Source organism: Delphinus delphis, chromosome 16 (genome assembly GCF_949987515.2).
Source record: "Delphinus delphis chromosome 16, mDelDel1.2, whole genome shotgun sequence".
Lineage (NCBI taxonomy): Eukaryota > Metazoa > Chordata > Mammalia > Artiodactyla > Delphinidae > Delphinus > Delphinus delphis.
In genome coordinates, this window is record NC_082698.1 from 69,682,621 (window position 1) to 69,708,821 (window position 26,201).

General features: G+C 42.3%; 1 protein-coding gene and 1 long non-coding RNA gene across 2 annotated transcripts in view; one reads left to right on the top strand and one right to left on the bottom strand.

The window, feature by feature from the left end:
• LOC132440000 (uncharacterized) overlaps nt 1–5,184 on the top strand; it is a 137,100-nt gene extending 131,916 nt beyond the window's left edge. Inside the window, exon 4 of the long non-coding RNA XR_009522477.1 lies at nt 4,824–5,184. This is a non-coding gene — a long non-coding RNA (uncharacterized lncRNA). The remainder of the gene's footprint in view (nt 1–4,823) is intronic.
• Nucleotides 249–26,201, bottom strand: ZNF365 (zinc finger protein 365). Its single transcript, XM_060034939.1, has 5 exons — nt 25,904–26,201; nt 23,463–24,218; nt 10,395–10,575; nt 4,111–4,148; nt 249–3,381 (listed from the first exon to the last, which is right to left on the bottom strand). Exons 2-5 carry the CDS (start codon nt 24,203–24,205, stop codon nt 3,117–3,119), a joined length of 1,227 nt encoding a protein of 408 aa, XP_059890922.1. The 5' UTR covers nt 24,206–24,218; nt 25,904–26,201; the 3' UTR covers nt 249–3,116.

Here is a 26,201-nt window from a genome sequence, read left to right on the forward strand (position 1 = left end):
TTCTTAGAAGACCAATGGCTGAGTAATTGTACCAATGATATAATTCTGTTAACTATCCTGATCACTTCCTGAGCCTTGTAATGACTAGAATGTATAGCACATATAGTCTGGGATATACACTGTGAAATCTGTTCATGGTTTCTGCTAAAAGTTGATAAGTTTAAAAATACAGTGTAGGAAAATTACTTATGGTTGTGGAGGAAGATGGGAGAAAAGTGCCAAATGAGCTTTTAATGAGGACTTCTGAGTGTGAACATATGTAAAAAGAACCTTTAGATAGAAGTATTATGATAAACAAAAAAGATCTCAAGAAAATTTATAGGTACAAGATCATAGTGTTTATATGTACAATGAACAACTTATTCATGAAGAACTATTTTGTTCACTGTTAATAGACAAGCACACTTGGTTCCCTGGAAACACTTCAACTAGACAAAACATACCAACATGTTAGTCATAAATATAGCTTTATTATTATTTCATAATCTAAAAACTTTCTTTTTAAATCTGGGAACAGAATATTCCTACTTCCATACAACAAAATGACCCTGAAGAATACCGGAAAACAGTGTCTAAGTTATCTGAACTTTGCATTTAAGAATCTGTAACCTAGTTTGGGAAAAGAGAATGAAAGAAGGTTTGAAATAAAGATTTCTTCCTTACAAAGCAAATGATAAAATTAGATCCATTCTTCAGTTTAAACTTGAACATGTTTTCCCAGAAACTTTGGTGATTTCTTCAAAAAAGCAATTCTAAGGTTGACTGCCTATTAAGACACAGAAAATATTTAAAAATAAGACCCAAGTTGGACATGGCACAAGACTCAGGCCAAGGCATGTAAATGGGATATCCCTTAGCATGAGGTGGCTCCCATGTCTCAAAAGCAAATTTATGCCTCTAAGGAAGCACAGTATACATAATGCATCACCTTATGTAAGAGTCAGAATTTAGTTAGAACTTAAAAAATTTTTTTAATATAATAAACCTTAAAATCATTTCTCTTGTGTAATGTACATAGAGTAGATATGACATTATGGTGCTTTCTTAAGGTCACTGGGTACCACTGTCAAAGAGAGCTGTCATGCCCTCTAGGCATATTAAATGAAAAGTGAAAATGTAAGTTACATTAAATAAAATGGGGAAAAAATCTGGCTTCTATCACCTTTAAAAGCAAACTGTTGTCATTGCACATACACATTATGGGACAAAGAGCATGCAATACAACAAACAAGTCAAGTTTTTAGTATGTAAAAGGCTAAAGTGCAATCATGGTATAAACATCAATAATAAATAACCTTGAAGGAGATTAATTCTCCAAATGAATAATTATTATAACGTTACAGTTTTTAGTGTTAGCCTAAACAGTGATATTCACAGCAATGTATTTTCCCACTTAATAGTTGCCTATACGCCACGTGAAAAGCCCACCCCCGTGAGCCAAAAGTCAAGGTGAAGATTCAAAAATTAACATTTTCACTACGATAGGTTCAAAGCATTTGTATAAGTTACACTTTTCAATTTACTGGCATTTTAAGTAATTGCTTTGTTACCTATTTTTAATGCATTGCTAATCTGATGCTTATTGCAATAACAATCATAATTCTACTAATGTTAATTAGGTTACAGCTTTAATTTTTAAAATAAGAGAATTCAATTTACATGAAAATATATAGTTTAAAAACCACCCACCACAAACACACACCTTTTTCATGAGTATTTAAAAATAAATTATTAATATACTTGACATATATATTTTGTATGTGTTATGTGCTGTACATTTATACAAATAAATGTATATATTTGTGGACATAATTGTTCTTATTTCCAGAAGAATGTCAGCACTTGTAAACTCTGCAGGAGACCTGATGATATTGCTAATTAAAAAAAAAAAAAGTAACACAGAAATTCATTCTTGAAGAAAATTGTAAAGCAGGAGGTTCGTAACAGATGGTTCTTTATGGAAACCAAGGCCATGTTAGGGAGGCAGGGCGGGGAGGACAATCTCAGATCCTGGATCCCACATGCAATGTTTATTTCAGAAATTACTTTAGAAGGCCGTATACAGCAAATACATCAGATACTTGGTTGAAAGGTAAGAACATGTATTTTAGTCATAAAAGGGCACAGAAGCAGCAGGAGGTGGAAAAAGTTAGGCCAGCAAGGAGAAAGTCATGCCTACAGCTAACAGAGAGGATGCTGACACCCCCCGGGAAGCAGGTCTTAGGAAAGGGCTGAGTAACATCTGTGGTGTCTCCGGGATGGCTCACAATGCACTAAATGTGCAATCCACTGGCATCCAACCATTCAGACCCTGAACTGGTGATGGGTGCCGATCAAAAGTGTTTTACTATCCTCCCCAACCATAGCAGTAGAAGCAGCTATTAAGATAGAGGCTGGCAGCGTGGTCTTAGGGTGCAGAATACTCAGCCAAAGAAGAGAACAGAGGTGCATCAAAGTAAGAATAAACATGCATCCAGGGAAACAAAAACCTGAATGAAACAAACTAGAAAACAGTCTGTCGAAATGACAACTGAAGTCTGACAGAACGAGTCCTTGAAGCAGCCCAAACACTGAAATCTTGATTAATCAGAATACTCAGGGAAACAGCCTTATTTTGGAAGCTCCCAAAGTAATTGAGGGTAAGGTTAAAAACAAACAAAAATATGTTTATTTCACTACTATTAACAGGACTTTACATTCCCATTCCTTGCCTCACAACTCACAGAGCAGGGGGCACAGGTTGAGTTTTTTTCCAGTGCCTGACATCTTTTTTGGCCTTGGGCCTGAGAATTAACCACTGCACAGAACTCCAGATGTGGAAACGGCTGGAGACGGGCTAACCATCTTAGAAGTTGGAGCTTCATTTTACTAAAAGTTTGGAATAAGACTGCTTGCATTTTAAAAAAATTCTTTCTGTAATTTGCCTCTTGCTTCCAAAAGGGACTTGTAAAAAATTCTGGTTCACCGAGATTTCCGTTTGTTAAATTCTGGTTAATCCAGGTGCCTGTATGGACATGAAATGTGTTTTATGATGGCTTGTGTCTAAAAGAACATTACTGACCCCTAGAACAACATTCCCAAAGCCCAGTGGTGGTTGTCCAGAGCCATCCACCCTTTCAGATGATGTTCACAATCGCTGTTGGCTTTTTTTTGGCCATTTTGGGCCTTATGTTGCCTTTCCGGGTAAATCCTAGAGGCTCCCCTTTCTTTGCTGGTCTGCAGAGTTCTCTTGCGGACTCGGCCTGTTCGTGCATGGACTTATTAGCAGGCTGCATGCTGGCTCTGTCATCCTTGGCTTTTTTCAGGTAGCTCCTTCCCTTTGGATGGAAATGGGTCTTGAGATCAGGGTGGTTACACACAGAATGTGGGTGCCCTCGGCTTCTACAAATGGTTGGGGGCGGGGAGGGAGATGAGCAGAAAGAAAGATTTCTTTAAATCCTTAAAAGAATAAAAACTACTCATGGAACAATCACCCCTGCATGCTAAGGTGGCAATAATGCTGCCAGTAAAACAAATAATATATATTGATATTTTTCTTCCAAAAATTTCTATGGCCTTCATGAAGTGATCTCATGATACTAAATTCCCAGGGAGATATTACTAGTCTTATTTACCAGTGATAAAAACTGAGGTAGAGAAAACTTAAATGACTATCCAGGGTAATACATACAGTGGTCTATGGAGAAGATGGGACGAGAACCCTTATCTCTTGACTCTTTAAGTGACTTCTCGGGGATTCAAACATCTGTAGTACAGCTATCATAAAGTATATGATTCACAGTATAAATGTATATATATATAAATTAGTGTGCACACTACATTAATAGTGCTATAGAGATATTACGACTACACTATAGCACAATAAGAGAAAGTTATATTATACAATATTTTAAAAAGACTCCTGCATTACTATCATACTGCCGTATACTCACAGACTATTAGCAGAGTTAAAAGTCACATCCACATTTTAGAAAGTTAGGTACACAAGGAGGTAAATTTTCTCCTGAAACTCTCAAAGCCACTTATATTATAGATATCATATAAAGTGCAACAGGAACACATATTATGCAAACAATATCAAATAGCCTAAGTATAAAAAGATATACATACAGGCATTTGGATTTCCTATTTGAGGAGATATCTGTAAGCTGAAGGAAAACAAATAAGACAAAACATTACGTCACTTAAAGGCTGGATTCGGCTTTTAAAATCCTCGTTGCTTATATTTTTAAGAAACTGTATTCCCATTAAAGAAGCCGGTAACTGGTATCGGGATCACTGCCCATGGCACCATCCATCACCGCGGAGAACAAGAACGTTTCATGCTCAGCTCTGCTTACTCAGGAAGCCTCTGTGGCTCCCTGTTCTGAGATTTCCAAGAAGCCAGTATCAGCAGATCTCAAAAATTTCAAAAAGTTAAACAGCCCCTCAAGAGAACAACACTTGAAGAAACATGTTTTTAAAAACTGGAATGATGTGCCATTATTTCTTGATTGATTCAGGCTGTATTTGCAGCTAATTTACTACAGCTATGTCTGGTCACAGTGTATCAACTACGGGGAAAATTGGCATCAAATGTTTATTGCCTAAAATACATCATTTCTAAAATGAGAGCATACGAAGACCAACTCCACAAATGTCCTGAGGCCATCTATCTTTGAGGTTATTTTCCACTCTCAATAAAATATCTGCATGCACTTTTGTGGCTGGGCTCAGAATATCATTTGCAGAATAAATGATAATTATCATTTTGTGTTCCACATGTCACCAGACACTTTATAGGCAAGTGTATTTATAGCATATTCCCAACCTCCCTCATGCAGCCTTTACTGAAAGAAGTGGTGTCACATCCGCAAGCAGACTGACGGAAGAAGAGGACAACAAAGAGAATGTGGAGAAAGGGCCATCCTGGCGCAGCGTGGCCAAGACATGCATCCCTGCTATACTCAAATCACCGGAGAAACCAAGCTCAGCATAACAGGATCTTCCTCCAGGTCTTCTGTGTGAAGCTTGAACTTTAGTCAGGAGCAAATCAGAAAGCAGCTTTCTTCAGCAGACTTCTGAGGGTCACGTGCCTAGGAAGGTAAGATGGGACTCCTGCCTTCTGCCTTGGGACACAACTGAAAGTCCGCGTTATTGCTGACCCTGTCCATGCTGGCTGGGTTTGGCATGAGAGTAGTAAACGTGAACAGAAAAAGGCACATTCCCTGCGTGAGGGTCATGAGGTCTTGCAATATACAAAGAAGGGGGAACAGATGGCTCCGGCAAACACCAGACTGGTAGTTTCCGGGAACCCCAAAGGCATCAGCATTTCTACCCTCTTTCTCCTAGTCCGCCTGCCCCCGCTCCCCATCAGCTGGGCTCCTTGAATGGGTTTTAGTGTGTATATAAACTCTAAAAACTTACAGGGTTTTCCTTCCTTTTAAATACTTTCCCACTTAAAAAAAAATTATTATTATTCAGGCATGACAAAATATGTTCAACTTTATGTATGTATGCAAGCATATAGTGTGATGATGTATTGCATATGGGTACATAATTCCCTTTGGAATTTTATGCAGAAGTTGTGTGTGTGTGTGTGCTTCTCTCACAGGGAAAAGGCCAACAGTGATCTGCTAGATTATGAGTCTTGGGGTGGAGGTGGGGCCGATATCACAGGCACCAAAGAATTTCATGTGCTCTCCTCCCTGTGAACACAAGAGGCCTCCACAGCCTCAGGCAGATGGAGATGCTCTTCCCACTTAGCCCAACTACCTACCTCCATTTTCTCCTGGTCCAGCTACTTTGTCTTCTTTTTATTTAGGGAGAGGAGGGTATGAAGATGGGGATCAAGAGAGTCCTTGGTCAAGGTTTCAGGTTGAAAAAATATAAATAACCTTGCACTGAGAGCCAATTTAAGTACTTAAAAGACAAATATGGTGTCTCAGGTTATGATAGGTTTTGGGAAACTGGACACCTAGCCCTCCTCCAACTTCCCCTCTGTATATACTCAATTTTTGAGGCCAAAACCTTGGACTCATTTTTGACTGCTCACTTTCCCTCGCCAGCTAAATCTAATCCTTCAGCAAGGCCAGCTGGTCTTGTCAATTTTCCTCCAAGAACATATCCGATACCCTTCACCTCTCTCTACTCGGTTCTACCCAAGCTGCCATCCCCCCTCATCTGCCACAAGAGAAGAGCTTTCTAACTTGTCGCTCATTTTTGCACCCCTCCAGTCAATTCCCCACAGAGCAGCAGAGTGATTTTGCTAAAACACAGATCACCTCCTACTTAAAACCTTCCAATGGCTTCCCCGTGTGCAGTGGAACATATGCAAACTCCTTATATGACCAAGAAGCCCCTGCCTGATCTGGATCCTTCCTACCTCTCTGACTTATCACCCACCACTCAAACATGCCAAGCTTGTTCCCTCCTGAAGCAGCTGCATTTCCTATTCCTTTGCCTAGAATATTCCACTTCCAAATTCTCACAGAGCTGCGTCCTTGTTATTCAGGTCACAGTGCAAATGTTGCCTCTTCAGCAAGGCTTTTTTTGAAAGCTTTTTGCTAAAGCTAAAGTGGCCATCTCAAACATATCATCTTACTTTTTTCTTTATAGTAGGATCTTCACTATACGAAATTATCTTCATTATCTGTTTGCTTATTGTGTGCCCCTCCTCCCTGAGACCAGGGACCTCATCGATCTCGTTCACAGCAGTTTCCTCAGCACCCAGTAAGCACTGCATCCCCAGTAAATATGTTAAATGAATTACTGCTAGTCCTAATTTAGCAACCTGCAGGAAATAAATGCAATGCTTAAAATAAGATTATCCAAGCTATTTCATGACCTTCCATTTGAGCAGTTCTGTGAGTGATTTTGGCAAATGAGATATTAGGTCACTTTGTGTCTAATTCGACAGCATGTTTCTGAGCATACAGACAAATTACCTGAGTAAGCATATTACATTTTTAGAAATCAGCCAGGTGAAAAAGAACATAAATGCTCAAGAGGATTAAGGGAAAGATACATATGCCGAAACATTATTTCAGAAAAGGCACTAAACATGAGGGGGAAGGAAATTCTTCTAGAGCACAAAAGAATCTTAAAGCTAGAAGACATCTTAGAAAGAAGCAATTTAACACGTCAATCTAGAAATGTCACTACTCTCTGGAGGTGGTAATGAGAAAAAGAGGGAAGAGGAGAGAGGGAGGGAACTGGGGGCTGGAAAAGAAGGGAGATGACAAGGCTGCACTGTTTCTGTACAGCAGCCTTGTTGGAGATGGCAAGAGCCAGCCAGGCTCCTGACAGCATTCCCCACTGTTCTGGAGGAGGGAGCGGAGGTGGGGGGAGTCAGTCAGAAAGTTCTACTCCATCCTGGGGTGCACTGTGGCAAGGAGCTCTCCTGGGCGGGGCTGAGGCTCCAGAAGCCTAGGCTTCTTGGTGCCCTGCACCTTCATTCAGCTGGGCCAAACTGGTTACTAAAGATACGATTCAAAGGTTTTCCTGCTAAAAGAATCCAAGTTCTTCCATGTATCCATAGCCACAGATACCAGAGAGGCCAGACTGAGTAGTTTAATTACATCAAAGACGTGGTGAATGTATTTTATTATGATGAAACAGACTAAGTAAAAAGGTAAAATGGTCTTAGGGTTTGTAGACTGTCTCATAACGTGGTACGCTATGGTCCAAAGTAGAGTTTAGAGGACTATACATGGAAACAGGGGAAACCACATCTGCCCATACTTTCAGAAATCAAACATCTCATTCTTGGTCTTCTCAGGGCAATGTGTTCTCCCTCCAAAAGTCAGCTGACCTCACTACAGCCTGATCATGCCCTACTCACAGACAGCTCTCACTTCTAAATTCCCTGCTACAATCTTAACTGCACTTTATTTGATCTGAATTAGTCAACTCTTCCTTATGTAGATCAAATCTGAAGAAGGCAGATGATGTCAGGTTTTGGGACATAGAGAACAGAAACAAATATTTATTAATTAAATGTCCTACCGTATTTGTATGTACATGTATGTGTGTGTGTGTGTGTGTGTGTGTGTGTGTATACACATACTTATGTGTGCGTGTGTGTATATATATGTTACGTGTACACATACACACACATAATTTTATATCTATACATCTGACTAGAAGAGCTGAGATGCTGTTCAACTTTTGATTACATGATACAGCAGGATGAGAAGTAAGGACTGGCCATGTCTTTTAAAAGGTGTTCAGTTTCCAAGCTGGAAAAGTAAAGTCAGCAGAAGAAGTGAGCACAGAAATATAAATAAAGGCGAGAACTAATGGGCTTCCTTTCTTTCTCATTGCCTTCCATTATTTTCTGAGACCTTCTTAGCTCTGGGTTACTAATAATTTATACATTTCTTAGTTCTGGGTTACTAATAAGACTAAATACTGAAAATATCATGGCTACATTTTAATTTTAGAATTCCTAATCACCAAAGTCAGGTGATGATCACAGAATTTAAGAGGCCAAAAGCCCTTATACAGCATCTAGTCCAACTGCTTCATTTTATAGAAGAATGATAGGCCCAGGAAGACAAACTGTCTCATCCAGTCAGAAGCAGGGTGGGAATGATCTAGAAGCCAGGCCCTCTCACCTCACATCTGGGCTCGGTGACCTCATGCCACAACCCTCCCCTGAGAGATGGCAAGGTGGAAGAAGGAGGCAGGAAAGGGCTCAGAGTGTCCCTCCAGCCGAGACTGCACTCTTGCATTTCCCAAGGAGGTGACAGGGGAATCGAGGAGGGGAATAAACGTTCCTTCTCAGGAGACCACAGACACCCACCTGGAAAATAATAAATACGTCACGTAGCTGAAACTGCTTTGATGACAGTTACTGAAACCTCACAAGCATGACACATTTACTTCCTTCCAGTCTACTTTGTTCCTGACTGGGAAGTTCTGGCGCTTGCCCAGCTGTACGGCTCGAAGGCTGAGGGAACGTTACTACAGTAGGCACTGTGTAAGATTCTTCATTTCTTTCCTTCCTCCATGTCTCTGTTCTTTCCTGCTGTCTCTCTCCCTCCCGTCTTCCTTCTTTATCCACATGCCTTTCATTTCATTCCTTCTTCGATTATTTAATCATGTATTCTGTTAATCTTGGCCTCCAGACTGCTCAACCTAAACTTTTCAATCAACCAGTAGCAACCTTCCTAACCTTTTGGTTAGCATAAATGTTCCCTATTTTTCTTTTCCTCATATATATAGTCCATTTGGGGGTTAGTAAAAGAATCATCTTTAAATCTTCTGGGAAGGTGGTAAGCATAAATAAAATTCAATGGATAATGAAAATGTTATAAATAAACCACTTTAGGTTTTCAAAAATCCATTCTTTGGCTTTGTTGTTTACACCACCAAGGAGATTGTATAGAGGGCAAATATGGCCGTCCACCTCTGACACCTACAGCATGGTTATTTGTAAACACCCCACCCTCTGAAGAGACCAGGTAATCTTGATAAAGCCACTTATGAGGGCCTTCCCTGGTGGCGCAATGGTTAAGAATCCACCTGCCAATGCAGGGGACATGGGTTCAATCCACGTCCAGGAAGATCCCACGTGCCGTGGAGCAACTAAGCCTGTGTGCGCCACAACTGCTGAGCCCACGTGCTACAACTAGTGAAGCCCGCGCACCTAGAGCCCATGCTCTGCAACAAGAGAAGCCACCGCAACGAGAAGCCCGTGCACCACAACAAAGAGTAGCCCCCGCTCGCCACAGCTAGAGAAAGCCCTCGCGCAGCACCGAAGACCCAATGCAGCCAAAAAAAAAAGCCACTTATGAGAGTCTGGACCTTCATCCATATTCAGGGTTCTCATTTGGGCTCTAGGCGTTTTTTAAGTCCCTGAAACCATATGTAAAATTGTATGCAAAAATGTATCATAGCATATCACCTGTGAATTTTTCTTAGCCTTTTTGAAAATCTACTTAAAGAATGTTTCACCAATAGAGACTACCAAATAGTGTTTTCCTTCCTATTAAAGAAAAAATGTGGTTAAATTTTGCTAACTAAGAAGCATGGAAGTTTTCAGAAGATTCCTTGAAGAGCTCCAAAACAGGATAATAACTTCCAATATACTTGACACCAAGGTAGGGACAGATGATTTCTTTGTATACTTCAAACTGTCATTCTACAATATAAAAATATTTCTACCAACTCAGCTTGGTGTGGAGCTGGAGAGTGAAGAAATGGAGACCGTGCATCCAGGATGTTGTTTACTTCCAAGTGTCTTGAACTCACCTGTATCACTTCCCTGACACAGGCATGGCCAGGGCAGTGCTTTCAAATGATGTCTAGAAAATTCCTGCAAATCATTCTCCAGTTCCCGTTTCTTCCGTCCTTGACCCCACCTGATATATCACAGCCCTCACACCTGGTGTGGGGCCTGCGTGACTCACCACGTGCTCACTGGTGTCCCGGCAGAGGCCAGCGGCCTGCTGGCTGTGATAGTACTCCAACTGCTTTTCCGCCAGTTCTACCCGGTGCAGCAGGTTCTCAATAAAGTCCTGGAGCCGAGCTTTCCCTTGAACCTCCTTCTCAGCGGCTGCTTCCAGGAAATGGTTGAATGTAACCACTTCTCTGCAAGGCAAAAACATCAGAACACAAAATGCAGAAGCGAGACAGGAATTCATTCATTCAATACATATTTACTGAGTGCCTACTATGTGTCAGGTACTGCCCTAGGCAGTATGGCCACAGCATGATAAAAGAGATAAAATTACATTTTAAGTGACACATTTAGACACTACATTTTAGTAGAAGACAGTCACTATAAAATATACAAATAAACATATATGTCATATGGTGATAAGTGCTAAGGAGAAACAGGGCACGGGGACAGCAAATGATGGAGGAAGGGAAGGAGTAAGTGAAACTATAGAAAGCAAAGTCAGGACAACCTTTTGGATGGGGCAGCATTTGAACAGACACCAGGAAGCAAGGAACAGCCATGCAGATAGCTGGGAAGAGCAAGCCAGGTGCTTGGTGGGAATGTGCAGAATGGCCTGAGGTACAGCAAGGAGGCCTGCAAGGACAAAGCAGAGTGGGGAGGGGAGGACAGCCAGAGCAGGGAGCCAGGCGGGGCCTCACAGGTCAGTGTGCCAGATGTTATTATGAGATGGGAAACCACTGGCCACTTTTGAGAAAAGTTCTGACTTACATTTGAAAAGTCTGGCTATTGGGGAAGAAAAGACTACAGGGAAGGAAGTATGGAAGCAAGAGGCCACACTGAGCACCAAAGCATATAAAAGGAGTCACCATGTCCAATAGTGTATATATATATATATATATATATTTTTTTTTTTTTTGCATTATGCGGGCCTCTCACTGTTGTGGCCTCTCCCGTTGCAGAGCACAGGCTCCGGACGCGCAGGCTCAGCAGCCATGGCTCACGGGCCCAGCCGCTCCGCGGCATGTGGGATCTTCCTGGACCGGGGCACAAACCTGCGTCCCCTGCATTGGCAGGCGGACTCTCAACCACTGCGCCACCAGGGAAGCCCCAATAGTATATTTCTGAGCTAAGAATGAAACAGTCCAAGAACTGCCATCTTGAGGTAGATCCAAGGTCTGTTGGGGAAGCTACTTTAGCTGACATAGGAGAAGCAATGTTGAGGTTGCCCTTCCCTAAAAAGTTGAGCAAAATACCTTTACCTACATAATTCATTGTGATTCAGAGATCCAGAAAAATTTTAATAACTATATTACTATATCTTTTTATTTCTAATGCAAGTATGAAAATAATACTTTACTGAATTATAACTAAATAAGTTCTTTATAAAAAATTCAAACACATTAAAATATAATGAAGAAAATATCACCTGAAACCCCATTATCCTAAGACCACCACTGTTTACATTTTGGTAACCATCCTCACAAACATCTCTACAAATACACACACACACACACACACACACACACACACACACACACACACACACACACACACACACACACACACACACACACACACACACACACACACACACACACACACACACACACACACACACACACACACACACACACCAGTACTACCAGGTATACAGTATCACAATTCTCTCATTTGCTTTGCCTCACTTAATAAGAAATCATGAAGATCTTTTTGGCCATCCCCTTTGTCTGTTTTGTCACACTCACTGGAGCTACTGATTTCCATAATTTCACTACCTGTTGGATATAGTATTTCCTTTATGTGTCTTTGAACTCGCAACCTTCAGAGAGCGGTCCCTCATGTTTCTGGCCATGTTCTACTCACGCAGAACCAAGATTCTAAGGACTCTGATCATTGTTCCCCTAAACTTCATTCATTTTAGATTAAAAAATCTAAATGTTTTCTTAAATCTAACCTCATGCAGTTGTTCTAGAGAGTTCATTAAATTCACTGCCTTCTCTGAATCTTCTCAACCTCCACTTGATTTTTATTTTCTGCTAAGCTCCATAATTTCTTGAGAGTAGAACTTCAGGGATGTTCAGCTCAGGAAGTCATAGTTTCAAAGAAGGTCTTTGCAAAACAGTTGGTGGTGGCTTCCAGATCCTTTATTCTGTACAACTGGTCAGGGAGCCACTTTTACAATTAGTCATGACTTTTCTCTCATAAATATATTACATCACACTTGGCCATACTGAAACTTTTCTGACACTTCCTACAGAGTCAAACGTCTCTGTAAAATGTTATATTATATATTTATAAAATTCTATGTTTATAAAAACAGAAAAGAGACTGGTTCTAACAATGATTCACTCCAAAAATTGCTCATCATACCAGTCCCCTTTTTTCTAGTTTCCTATCCAGATCAAACATAAACCCAGAGCCCATAATAATTCCATTATCTTTCAGGAGCTAAGAAGTAGTCACATATAGGAAATAAGAGTCCTTTTGGAAAGTTCTCTTTCATCATTAAGTTTCAAGTTTATTTCCAGATGTTTCCGTATGAGCCCTGCATAGAAGATGTGCACTTTCCAAGCTGTTCAAGCCACGGACACAAGCCAGTTTTCAAGCTCTGCCGTCATTTGGCTCTGACCTGCCTCCTAGGTAAGTCACAAACCCCAACCAGCAGCAAAACAGTGGAGGGTCCATCCAGGTGCCACATCCAGCCCTGTCATGGTTCTTAGTTACAACTGAGAACGCTTGGATGGGATATCTTCACACAGCTCAAAAGCACCACCGAAAACAAAGCCCAGGAAATGGCTGCTCCTTCCTCTTTCCAATATCAAGGCTTCAATTCATTTGGAGTCAAGTGATGTTTACTGGTGATGTTTGGTGACGTTTAGGATAACTGACTCATAAACCAGTCTCCAAATTGGTACTTACAGGGGAAACAACCAAAAACCCACAACCCTCTCGCCCACCAAAACCAAAAACATAGCAAAAAGAGCCACTATATTTTTTCAATTCATTTTGGTTTATAATATTTACTATATTTATCTCATTACAGAAATGTTTCATGTTTATTATAGGAAATACAAAAAGTGACCTATGGAAGATCTAACTGAGCAGGGACTGAATCAGCTTTTTGTTCTTTGCTGTAAGCCCATCACTCAGTACATGACACATAATATTCAATAAATATTTGTTGTAGTCAATGTTTAAAAAGGACAGGGAAGAAACAAAAAATGACCCATAATCTACCACCCAGAGGTAACTACTGTGAACATTCTGGTGTATTTTTTCCAGTCTTTTTTTCTCTCTGTGCATATTTACTATTCTTGAGCTCTCAGGCTGTTACAGTTTAGAATATAAGACAGCAATATTTGACAGCTTAATCCCACAGAATTAACATCTCAAAAGCAAGAAAACAAAATCTGAATGCAATACAGCTTATGATTGTGGCTACATTTTTAAATCATGTGATGTTTTATTACCGGTTCCATATAAAAATTTTTAAAACATTAATGCCACTAGTTGATTGTGGAGTGTTATGTTGTAAAAATGAAGCATCTTTTTCTAACCTCCCTCATTCAATTATCTTGTCCCCTAAAGCTAAGAAGTTAATACCCTTTTTTCCAAACAACCTGGCACCAATGCTAACCTAGGTTCAGCTTATGGATGTTTCACATCAACTAAGAAAAAAAAAAAAAAAGACATTTAAAACAGTGATGATTTCATTTTAAGAGAGAAGTTACACGAGACAAGGGCTGGAGAAGTTCATACTGAGATTGTGTTTGGGTATCCGTATTAGGTAAAAACAGGAACAGAAACTAGTGATTAATTGTGGAATAGCACATGTACACAACTTCAAATCCCCCTCTCACATCCTGTTCAGTCTGGATTAACAATATCCAGAAACACGTCTTATTTTCCCAAGGAATCTTGTGAATTTCCTGAATGAAAAAGACAGAGATTTAACTACTTTATATTTGTACTTTCTTTAATCATTATACTCCAAACAGTAAAATATCCATTCAAAGTGCAAGACAGACCAATGGATTTCAATGGAGGGGAGAAGGGAGTGTTCGTTCACTGATGTGCTTTCAGATTCCACATTGCAGTTAACCTTTGAGAAGCTACCAACTGTCAAGCTCTGGCATAATATCAAAGCAGAATATCCACTATTCTCTCAAAAGGCTGTTAACATACCTCTCCATTTTCCTACTACATATCTGTGTGAGACTGGATTTCCTTCATCTACTTCAACCAAAACAACAAATTTGCAACACATTGAAGGCAGAACTAAGTTTCAGCTGCCTCCTATTAAATAAGCCAGGCATTAAAAGTATTCGCAAAACTTTGAAAACAATACCACTCTTTTCACTAAATTGTTTTTGGGAAAATTATTCTTTTTCACAAAAATATGTTAACAAGTAATGGATTGAATATCATTATTTTTATATGCATTAGTGTTTTTACTTTCTAAATTTTAATTTTTAATACAGTAAATATTGATAGATAAAACCCACACAGAGAAAAGCTTCTTGGGGTCCTCAGATTTTTTTAAGAGCGTAAGGGGAAGCGAGGCCAAAAAGTTTGAGAACTGCTGCCATGCCGTGTACAGGGTGATCCTAAACCTCAGAGCTCTGGTAAGGGTGGACGACGTGGGCTAGAACTCTAGTACGATGCAGCCACAATCCATACATTTATTTACTCCATTATTCAGGAACTCAACAAACATCTACTGAATGCTACAAGGTACTGGGCTTAGTGCGAGGGCATTCACGAACCGGTGGCTGTCCTCATGAAGCTTACTGTCTAACCAGGGGTCAGCCAACTTTTTCTGTAAAGGGCCAGAGAGTAAATAGTTTAGGCTCTGCAGTCCATACGGTCTCTGTTGCAACTACTCAAGTCTGCCTAGCACAAAAGAGCCACAGAGGCTGTGTAACAATAAAACTTAACTTATGGACACTGAAATTTGAATTTCATATAATTTTCATATATCATGAATTATTATTTCTCTTTTGAATTTTTTTCAAGCATTTAGAAATATAAAAACTATTCTTAGCGCGGGGCTCCACAAAAACAGGTGGCAGGCTGGATCCGGCTGTCTTGCACAGACCCCTCACATAGTGGGGGAAGCAGACATTAAAAGAAACAAATACTGAAATAAATACAAAATTACAAAGCTGGGCTGAATGTGACTAAGAAAAAGAATAACACATGCTATCAGACAGCAGAGTAAAAGACCTGTGTGGTTTTATTTTAAGTTCTCAACCCTAACTCAGAATACAGTGTAAAGCTGGAAGGCCAGATGAGAAGATAAGGGCAAACGTGAAATTCAGTCCAGGTATGGGTGCAGACCAGCTCTGGGGAAATTAACTGATTCTAGGCTGCTTCCAGCCCTATCTTTGACTTCTTATTTATTTTTTTTAAAAAGGTTAAAAATGACTGAAATTCAGGTTTTAAGCTTCGATGGAAAATATGCTTATTTAAAGCAATATCTGATACTAAAGAAAAAGATACCAGAATACCACTATAGTATAAGAAACTGGCCTGAAGTTCGTTATCATGCTGAATGATTTGCAGACCTAGAAATCTTTCAGTATCCTGAGATTCACAGGCATTCAGAAACAAACACAGTAGAAGGAAGCACTGAGTGAAAAAGCCCCTTCAGTACAATCAAAGTTTTATTGAGAAAAAAATATTTGTTCACTCATGCACTCATTTATTTACAGGATGGTTATAAAGGTCTAAAACATAGATAATATTTTATTTTTTACAGATTGAACCCCTTCAATTCCTTCTTCTGAAGTGGGTTAAAGATGGGTTAATTTCAAAAAAAATCGAAGATATACTATCATGTGAACAACACACTCTAGAAGCAGGTGTAGAGATAGAGGGAAATGCACGTTAACGCACCGTGGTGTTCATTGCGATTTTACATTGGCATTGAACTATGCATTGCTTTTGTTTATTTGTTTGTTTTAAATATTTACTTATTTATTTTGGCTGCGAAGGGTTTTATTTGCGGCATGCTGGATCTTCGTTGCAGCATGTGGGATCTTTAGTTGCGTCATGTGGACTTCTTAGTTGTGGCATGCAGACTCCCAGTTGCGGCATGTAGGATCTAGTTCCCCGACCAGGGATGGAACCCGGGCCCCCTGCATTGGCAGCACGGAGTCCTACCCACTGGACCACTACACCAGGGAAGTCCCAAACTATGCATTGTTAATGAGGGACGACACACTGATCATATCACTCACTGTAATCTACTATCCACAAACCATTTATCATGTCTATCTCCCTACGTTTCCACCTTTCATGGACATCCTTTAGCCTTACAATCCCCTTGGGTCTCATCACTGCACATCACCTCCTTTCTGCTCCAGCATCAGTGAACTCCACTCAGCCTACAAGCCAGATGCTTTCTTCTGCAGATGCTGTTCCCTCCCCCAGGGTCCCTTCCCAAGCCCCCACTCTAATGATCCCTCTAACCTGAGGGCTCCACTCGCCTAAATGTGGGCTGGGTGACCTGCTGTATTCTCCCGCAGACCATGCAGCCTATCACAGCACACACTGCAGGGACTCGTCGTGCCACTGACGCCGTCAATCACAAAATCAGCGAGTTCAGGGCCCTGGCCTGCTCCTACACTGTGATTCCCACAGCACCTAATGTTGAGCCCAGCACACAACAGAGACTCCACAAATTTCTGCTGAATGCATGAGATGTCTAACTACATCTCTAGACAAAAATCTTTAGCTGACTAAAAGATACTTAGGTTTCCTTGTCTCTTTTTCCAGACAAGTATTGGGGCATAAAACCAGTAAGTAACCTACAACACAGGTACCTGCTTCAGAAATGAAGGTGGGATCTAAAATTGATGCCTCTCTTCTGTTCTTTTTTTTTTTTTTAAACATCCAGCGCTTTTTTTTTTTTTTTTAGATGTTGGGAGTAGGAGTCTTAGTAATTTATTTATTTTTGCTGTGTTGGGTCTTCGTTTCAGTGCGAGGGCTTTCTCTAGTTGTGGCAAGCAGGGGCCACTCTTCATCGCGGCACACGGGCCTCTCACTATCGCAGCCTCTCTTGTTGCAGAGCACAAGCTCCAGGCGCGCACGCTCAGTAGTTGTGGCTCACGGGTCTAGTTGCTCCGCGGCATATGGGATCTTCCCAGACCAGGGCTCGAACCCATGTCCCCTGCATTGGCAGGCAGATTCTCAACCACTGCGCCACCAGGGAAGCCCTCTCTCTCCTGTTCTTAAACAACACCTTTAACAGCTTCTTATCCCAAGGGCAAAGTTCTACCAAGTTATTTAAATTTCATTTTGCATTACTGATTTATGAACCTCTTCAGAGGTATATGAAACAGTAAAAATACCCCTGGCTAAAAATAGCCTAGCTACTGATCACAGAACACCTCAGACCGACTGTAATGTCAGCCACAAGGCAAATCATAAAGCTGGAGCCAATCACCTCCGAGCACTGGAAGCCAGGCTGCACACTCAGAGCTCGGGGTCAGCTCCTGTATCCCTGGCGGGGCCCACAGGGTGGAACCCACACCTGCCCCACATCGGGAGCCATGTCACATTTCTACTCTTGTCAGCCCTTTGCCTCATCTCTCCTTTTTAACTTCCTGGAACACACCAAAAAGTGTAATATATGGTTCTAATTAAGAACTTAAAAAATAACTCTAAGGATGAAAGTCAAATTATTCTTATAAATAGATCAAAACCACATTCTAAGCCCCTCAGTCCAGACAGAAAGGGTAGTTTGGGGAGGGAGGGACAGACATGAGAGAGACAAATAGAAATTTTTTGGGGGGGGTCTCCAAATTTTACCAGATGCCATCTCTAAGAGGGAATATTTGACATCCAGTTTTTCCTACATTGGTTCGTAAGTCTGCATGGAACACAGCCTGGATAGAGAGGCCCCATTTACATAAATGCAGTAAAATGTGGAGCAAACAGATACCTCCCTGTCCCACTGAACTCTACATCTGACATGATTTTTCTCGGCCTGCTTCCTAGCTATGGATCGACTGTCTGGAGACCACGCTGTCCACGCACTGCTTTAGCTGATCAAAACTGGGAAAGACGTAATTAAGTGGCAAGAGGGTTTAGTTGTGCAAAGCAAGTTACCAAGTCAAACTTGTCCTTCAAAGGACAGCATTCTATGGCCAGCTTTGGATAGAAACCTAAATGGACATTCCTGGTTCAAGCCACCCCTCGATGTCTCTTTTAACATACCCCTAATGATGTTTAATGTCTAATTTATCTGCTTGTCTACTCCTGTCATGAAAGCAGGAACTGGACTCATTTGGTTATCACTGTATGACCAGAACCTAGAATAGTACCTGGCACTCAGCAAGCACTCAGTAAAGATTTGTCTTCTGGCTGACACCAGGCTGGGAACAAGTCAAATGATGAAGGAAGAAGGGAGAGATTCTATCTGTCATAGCTCGCAAGGGAGCAGGATGGAAATTAGAGATGGAATTACAAAGAGGTCCCTCACTGCCATCAAAGGCTGGTAGTGGCACGTACTCTACCCTGACAGGGAACAGACATCCAGAGGATCAAGTTAAAAGCCGTTGTTGGAAGTTACAAGTCCTGGGTTGGTGTTCCAGAAGCTTAATATCAACTATACTGATGACGCCACCATTTCCCCATTTCCCAACACCTTTGATGCCACCTGACATTTTCTTTAATCTCATCAGAAAAATAAATGATGTCACCATGGCAGCCCTCTCAACACAGCAGAGAAGCAAGCCATTCCAAAATGGGCCAGATTTGGTATTACCTAAGTCTTGATGCTCTGGGCAGATGGCGTATTTTCAAAAGTCTGGCTGAAGCACAGTGAATTAATGGAAAAAGCACTCAGCAGAGAGATAGGGAACTTGGGTTCCTGTTTCAGCTTTGCTACTCAATTTTTGTCCTTGTCATTCTACTGTTCTGGGCTTTATTTTCCAAATCTGTAAAATGAAGGTGGGTACCTTCCAGAACTAAAATTACACGTCCCCTCAGGGTTCGTTTACAACAGTCACCTCTCTGATGTCCTTCAATGTCACTGTCCTCCAGCTACCAATGCAAATCCCACCTTTCCTCCTCACTCCTTCAGTTTGGCCTCACCACGTGGGGAAAATGCGTTCTCTAATGTTCATCAACTTGAAACTGTGGCTTGTATGTAAGCACTTTTTCAAACTACCCTGAGTTTGAACATGGGTATGTTTTATTCTTCCTATGTAGCATGTAAGTTCCTTAGGGAAAAAGACCAAGAATTTCATGTCCCCCAAACACACCTAGCACAGTGCTGGGCACATCACAGGTGCTCAGTCAGGGCCTTCCAACCTTACCAACAGATGAGTGTGCAAGTAAATTTAGGATTACTGCTATTACACTGATGTTCTCCAAAGCCCAGGTCACCAGCTCAGCCAGGAATCAGCTACAATCTGTCCTTTCTTGTTAAGGGACACCTTACTGCAAGGTTGGCTAGGACTGATTTACCTGATCATGGGCAGTGCTACCCTGCAAGCTCTGAATACTCCTGAACAAGTAAATACAAGTACCTGTTTCCATAGGACTTTTAAAGTTGCACAAACTTTGTGAAGACAATGAGCAGTTTCTTTCTTGGATTTGCACTCCAAAAACATACAGATACCTCTCTGTGGAGGTACAATGAGACTCAGGACAAAAGTACAAAACACTGCCAGTTCAAACAGCCTCCTCTGTTACAGAGCATATATATGACTTCTGTAATCCGAGTTGATTCAGCCTATAGATGGCCTCAAGGCAGAATCAGCCCTCAAGTCTTTTTTTTTTTTTCAGTATGAAAGAAAGAATTTTAAAGTTATGGGGGAAATCCATAAGCAAGAGAGCCTCATGTGAATGTCAAATACTAGGTGTTTGCTTTTTTTTAAACCAAAGCTACTATCTGTGTCTTAAAGGGTCCCCAGAGTTTAAGTCAATTTCAAATGGGACTGTAACAACCTACTTCTTCTCACAAATGGGCCTTGAGAGCTCGTTTGGAGGGGTTTAACAGGAGAGCACAACTCCTGGTATGTTCGTTGGCCAAGCAGGTCTTCTGTATATGAAAGGCCATCTCTTTGGTGGAAGGCTTAGCACTGTGAGGGAGTGGTGGAAGGAAGGAGCGTGGCCCAGCCAGGCAGATGTAGTCAAATCACCCTGGTTTCAGTAGTGTGACAGATGGGCAGCTGGCTTGCTCTGCTCCCCATTTTGGGGTGGGGGATTTAGACACTGTAGCCACTGAGGCTGTTGGCCACAGTTGCTCTCTCAGACCAAGAGCTCCACTGTCCTTCCTGGAAAGAAGACTCTTTCAGTTCTATTTTATGTACAGAAAGAGTGATTATTTGAGGCTTGAATACAGAAATTAATGGCACAGGCCAAATGAAGTCTTAACAAAATGAAGACTTTGTTTATTTTATGTTTAAAAGTTTAAGGCAGTTTCACTGAATTTTCATTTAAGGTGTTTTTTTAAATGTCATTGCTTTTTTTTCCCCTGGTAGTTCAAAAATGTCATACTAAAAATCAACTCATAATGTACCCTCAGGTATACACCTAAAAACATGAATGAAGATATATGTACAAGGACGTTAACTGAGACATTATTTTTAACATCAGGAAAAATGGAACAAAACCATGTATTCATCAGTAACAAACTGATTAGAATAGTATGTGTCATGATTCCACTTGGGAAAACACAGTAACTCTGTATGTGCATAAAAAGTACGTATGATTGTATGGACACAGGAAAGGTCTAGAAGGACAGTCACTGAACTAAACAGTGGCTGTCTCCAGAGGATGGGGTGCGGGATGTTTGGTGAGGAGGGAGGACTTTTAACACATACAATTTTACCCCATTAAATTTTTTTTTTTACAAGTATATTTAAATTTTTAACTGGTCCTCAGGTAACAGCACTGGATTAACCATATATAACATATTATCACTATGGATTCATGCATGGCCCACTTTTACTAAAGTTAGTTAACCAGTTATTTTTAATAATAAAGCACCCTTTGGGCTTCCCTCGTGGTGCAGTGGTTGAGAGTCCGCCTGCCAAAGCAGGGGACACGGGTTCGTGCCCCGGTCGGGGAAGATCCCACACGCCGTGGAGCGGCTGGGCCCATGAGCCATGGCCGCTGGGCCTGCGCATCCGGAGCCTGTGCTCCGCAACGGGAGAGGCCACAACAGTGAGAGGCCCGCGTACCGCAAAAAAAAATAATAATAATAATAACAAAGCACCCTTGAACACACCACCCAAAATAAAAGGTAGATCCTTGACAATAACCTACATCTAACCATATGCTCCTCCCTACCGTCACATTGTTCTCCCATACTCCAGGCAGCCGCCACCACCCCAAATCCCATGTCCATTATTACCTGTGTACTTAATAAATAAAACATGACAAACAAGTAAATGCACACAATTAATTTGGTTGCCTTTTAAATTCAGTGCTCGTCAATCACACAGAAATATCACTAATTTAATTCTAGGCTTTTCTCTGCACATAGAGCAACCCCATGTGCCATTTTTTCAGTGGTGCAGTGTTAGTCACCCTGGGTGCTACAGCAGGTCAAGGCACTAGCTTCCCACCAGGGAACATCAAGAACCAAGAGAGAAACATTTTTCGATGGAGATCATCTCCCTAGGAGCAGAGTATCAATAAATCAATGGCTGATTCAAATCCGTCCTCACTACATGATTTTAAAATCATCTAGTTGAGCAGAGCAGGCTTTCCCTCTAGGTAGGCAGTAAGCATTTAGTAATAGCAAGTGATGATCTCTTTAATATATAGAGTTTCTCAGCCTCTTACCAAGTAGAGAAGCTTTAATTTACTACATTTTAAGAGAGAACACAAAATAGAAGAGTGCCACAGGGCAAAGAAAGCATGAAATTAAGACAATCTGTATAATAGAACTCAACTTATTTGAAAACCTGCCTTTTAGGCTGTTTCAGTCAATCAATTTTTACATCCTTTGGTTCTGTGAATTCTGAGCCTCCATTTAAAATTAAATCCAGGGCTTCCCTGGTGGCGCAGTGGTTGAGAGTCCGCCTGCCGATGCAGGAGACACGGGTTCGTGCCCCGGCCCGGGAAGATCCCACATGCCGCGGAGCGGCTGGGCCCGTGAGCCATGGCCGCTGAGCCTGCGCGTCCGGAGCCTGTGCTCCCAACGGGAGGGGCTACAACAGTGAGAGGCCCGCGTACCGCCAAAAAAAAAAAAAAAAGAAAGAAAATTAAATCCAACATTAAGCATTTGGAAAATAACACTGCATTGTTACATATACTTTTCTAGTTTGGGTTGAATCCATACTCATTGATAAGGAAATGCTTTTCCAAGTGTGATAATTTTTAAAGTAATAGCTTCTCTGATCACCTATAACTTGTAAAAACCCGTGTGAACTCTTTGCAAGCAGGCATGACTTAGTCTAGTATTTTACAAAAAGAAAATTCTCAAACTTAAATCAGAAGAGTATGGAAATCTCAGAAGCTTCCTCTGGGTATCCTAATGTCTGCTTCTTCAAAATAAAAATTATAATTAACAGATTCTCTGCTATTGACATGTAATTAATATGGACAGGTAATCCAACATGGCAAAGAAGCCAAAATTATTTATATTTAGAGTATACTTGAACAAGACAGCCTCTCATGTTCTTGATTTTATTGCCTGGAGACGGTCAGTGAGACGGAAAGGGTCCCCTGGTACTCCCTTTCTGCCTTCCCTCTCAGCTCCCTCCCACCCCCCCTCCCCACCCCACCCACAACCACGGCCAGGAAAGGGTCCCATGAACAGACTGCACTACTCCTCTCTCTAAAAAAATTATTTGTAGTGGTTTACAGTTTCCAAAGTGAGAAGGAATTCGATATTTCGACTTTCATGTTGCTGAGCTGGAGACCACAGTGGAGAGGGTAAATAGTATTAAAAGCCTTATGCCTCCTACATTCAACTATATCAATGGGAGATGTAGCCAAGGTACCTGCAAGTGATTAAAACCAAACCTTGCTTAACATTCGAGTGTAACTTGTGAGGGGGTGGGAAGGGCCTAAAGCAACGGGGTTAGCATCCTGTTTCAACGCCACTTACTCTTCTTTCCTGAGAAGCTCCTCTTCGGATTCCATCAGGCGTTGCCTCAGCGCTGCGATCATCTCCACGGCCACATCCACCTGTCTATTCAGGGCCCGCTCTCGTCTCTGCACTTCCTGCTTTTTCTGAGTCAGCTGCACAAAAGCTGCCCGAACTTCCAACAGTTCAGCCGTTTTCTGGGCCAGCTCTTTGGTGAGTTTATCGATTCTCTTCTCAATGGTCCTGTCCACAGCCTCGACCATCCGATTGAACTTTTCTCTGACATGTGCCTCGAAAGCTGCTTTGGTGTCTGAGGTGGGAAGGCCAGGACTCGACCTCGGGCCATCCAGCGAGTCTGCACGTAGGTCTACCGTAGTGTAGGTCTGCACATAGGACACAGGCCTCTCTGCCACCACCTCAAATGGCTTCCTGTCCTTGCCGTGTTCATGCGAAATGCTACACAAGTTAACATAGCTCGGTTTCTGCTTCACTATGTTGCCACAGCTCTGCAATTTTCCCTGTTTCAGGGGTTCTGAGGAACTGACTAGGTCTGTGTCTTTGAGGGACGGAAAGAGGCTGCATTTTGTCAAGAGGGTTCTTTCCTGGTAGCTGTGACTGAATTCCAGATGGGCCCTCAATGAGGACAGGCTTCTAAATCTGGTATGGTCCCCACACCTCGGGCAGCGGAATGGCAGGCACACAGCGACATTCTCAAAGGACTCCTGCCAGGGGTATCTGCTTTCCTCAAAAGCCTTCTGTTGCATTACTCTCAAAGTCCTGGGCAGGGGAGAATAAAACAGGTAATTGGCACGTCTGTTTAAAAAATGCTACTGAAATGATTGTTGCTGATCATCTCCATGAGGACAGAGGCTTTTAAATTCCAAATTACTTTTGCATTTAATATCTTATTACTAAAATTAAAAACCTACAATCCATGGGCCAAATCCAGCCACATTCCACTCATTTGCATATTGTCTACTGCTGCTTTTCCACTAAACGATAGAGGGGAGTAGTTGAGAGGCTCTACAGCAGGCTAAGTCAAAACTACTTACTACTTGGCCTTTATAGACAAATTTTGCCAAACTCTGCTTAGGATAAAAAAGGTGGGTAACATTCCCTTTCCACAGATGAGAAGACTGGAGCAAGGAGGTAAAGTAATTAATCCAAGGTCAAATGGACAGTGTCAGATTCCACCGTGGAATTCAAGTTTCCTGCCCTCCTGAATTTAGTACAGTAACTGCAAAAAAGTGTCCTATTTTACTGATGACACTGATAAGCATGAATACAAAAAAAAAATGAGAAAAACTCACATGAATTGCCAAAACAGGTCCTAAGACAGCAAGCTCAGCAGTCTTTCCTCAAGTATAGGAAAGGTTATCACTCAAACTAGGTGCAGTGGCATTAAGCACACAATCAGCTGCAAACTTTTCAACCTGAGATTTTTGCCCTTAATTTTGTTTTTAAATTATTGCCATGATGATTTAACTCAAAGTGTTATCATAATAATGATGCCCCCCCAATACTCCAGATTTACTGAAATCTGGAAACCCAATATGTCAAATACTATTGGACGTTAAGTGGGGCCACAGACAAGATTTTATTAAAACAGAGTGTCCTGGTTGGATTTGTCCTGTCTGATTTAACACGAAAACCTCTAGGATGGCAAAAGTTTGAACCAGGTGGGTATCAGCATAACTCTTTTAATAACGGGAAGTTCTTATTTCCTTGCAGACATTTATTATCTTAGCCCTAGCAACAGATGACTGCTAGCAACCCGATTCCACAAGCAGCGCCTATCTATTCCCTCCAGGAAGGGTTTCTTCTTAAATGTAACAAGCGCTGGGCCCCAAACAGAGGTCTAGACTGAGAAGTGTTGTTCCTAGGCCCCTCAGCCTCTTCAGAAGTAGAGGCGCCAACGGTCCCCACACAGCTAGGCAAAGCTTCCAGGTTAATAAGCCTCTGGCCCCCAAAGAGGGGACCCTCTTCCTGTGCTACACCGGGCTGTTGGACCACGGGTTTTCTGGAGATAGGATGCCAACGCTGGCCGGAAACTCAGGCCAGAGGTGAAGAAGGGGAACTCGGGATTCTAGGGAGCAAGGGGAAGGGGTGGAATCCCTGCATGGGGAAATGGGTAATCACGCACTCCGGGAGTACGCAAGGTTTCAATGACCCAGAGGAAGCTCCAGTTCACAGGGTGGGCGGACAAGCCCTAATTTCCTCTGCCTACGCAGGGCAAGCTGGAAATGACTGTGCCTCGGGGGTCCCGGCTCTCCCCGCCCCTGCCCCGCAGCGTGCCAGCCCGTCGGTGCCAGAGTGGATACATGCGCACACGAGTTCCCGCAGGCGGGGGCCGAGAAGCCCAACTCCCCGCCGTGGTACGGGGACGGGACCTACTGCCTAGCCCGGACGGCCCCCTCTGCCGCGCCCCCTGGGCCGGGCCGCGGGCGCAGATGCCCACTTACCCGACTTGTTGCTGCCCCTGCAGCTGCTGCTGCCGCTGCCGCCGCGACGCTTCTACTGCTGCGGGTGCGAAGCGGTTTTCAGCAGAGCCGTAAATCAGGCTGAGCTGGTCCGCTCCCACCCCCCGCGCACCCCCGCTCCGGGACGAGCGGCGTCCAGGGCGGAGCGTGGCGCGGGCCAGCGGGGGCGGCGTGCGCGGTCGCCGGGGACCCGCGCGCTGAGAGAGCTTATGCCCTGGGGGTCCCGGACTGCCGTGGTCTCGCAGGGGACACCCCTGCTGTGCTCAGCTGCCGAGAGCAC

What these genes read in the sequence shown, in the direction of transcription:
- ZNF365 (XM_060034939.1), bottom strand. Translation starts at nt 24,205, where the DNA reads ATGCAACAGAAGGCTTTTGAGGAAAGCAGATACCCCTGGCAGGAGTCC. An exon ending in GAGCTTCTCAGGAAAGAAGA is followed by an intron (nt 10,576 to 23,462) that starts GTAAGTGGCGTT and finishes TTTGCCTTGCAG; the next exon opens with AGAAGTGGTTACATTCAACC. An exon ending in AATAGGAAATCCAAATGCCT is followed by an intron (nt 3,382 to 4,110) that starts GTATGTATATCT and finishes AACCATTTGTAG; the next exon opens with AAGCCGAGGGCACCCACATT.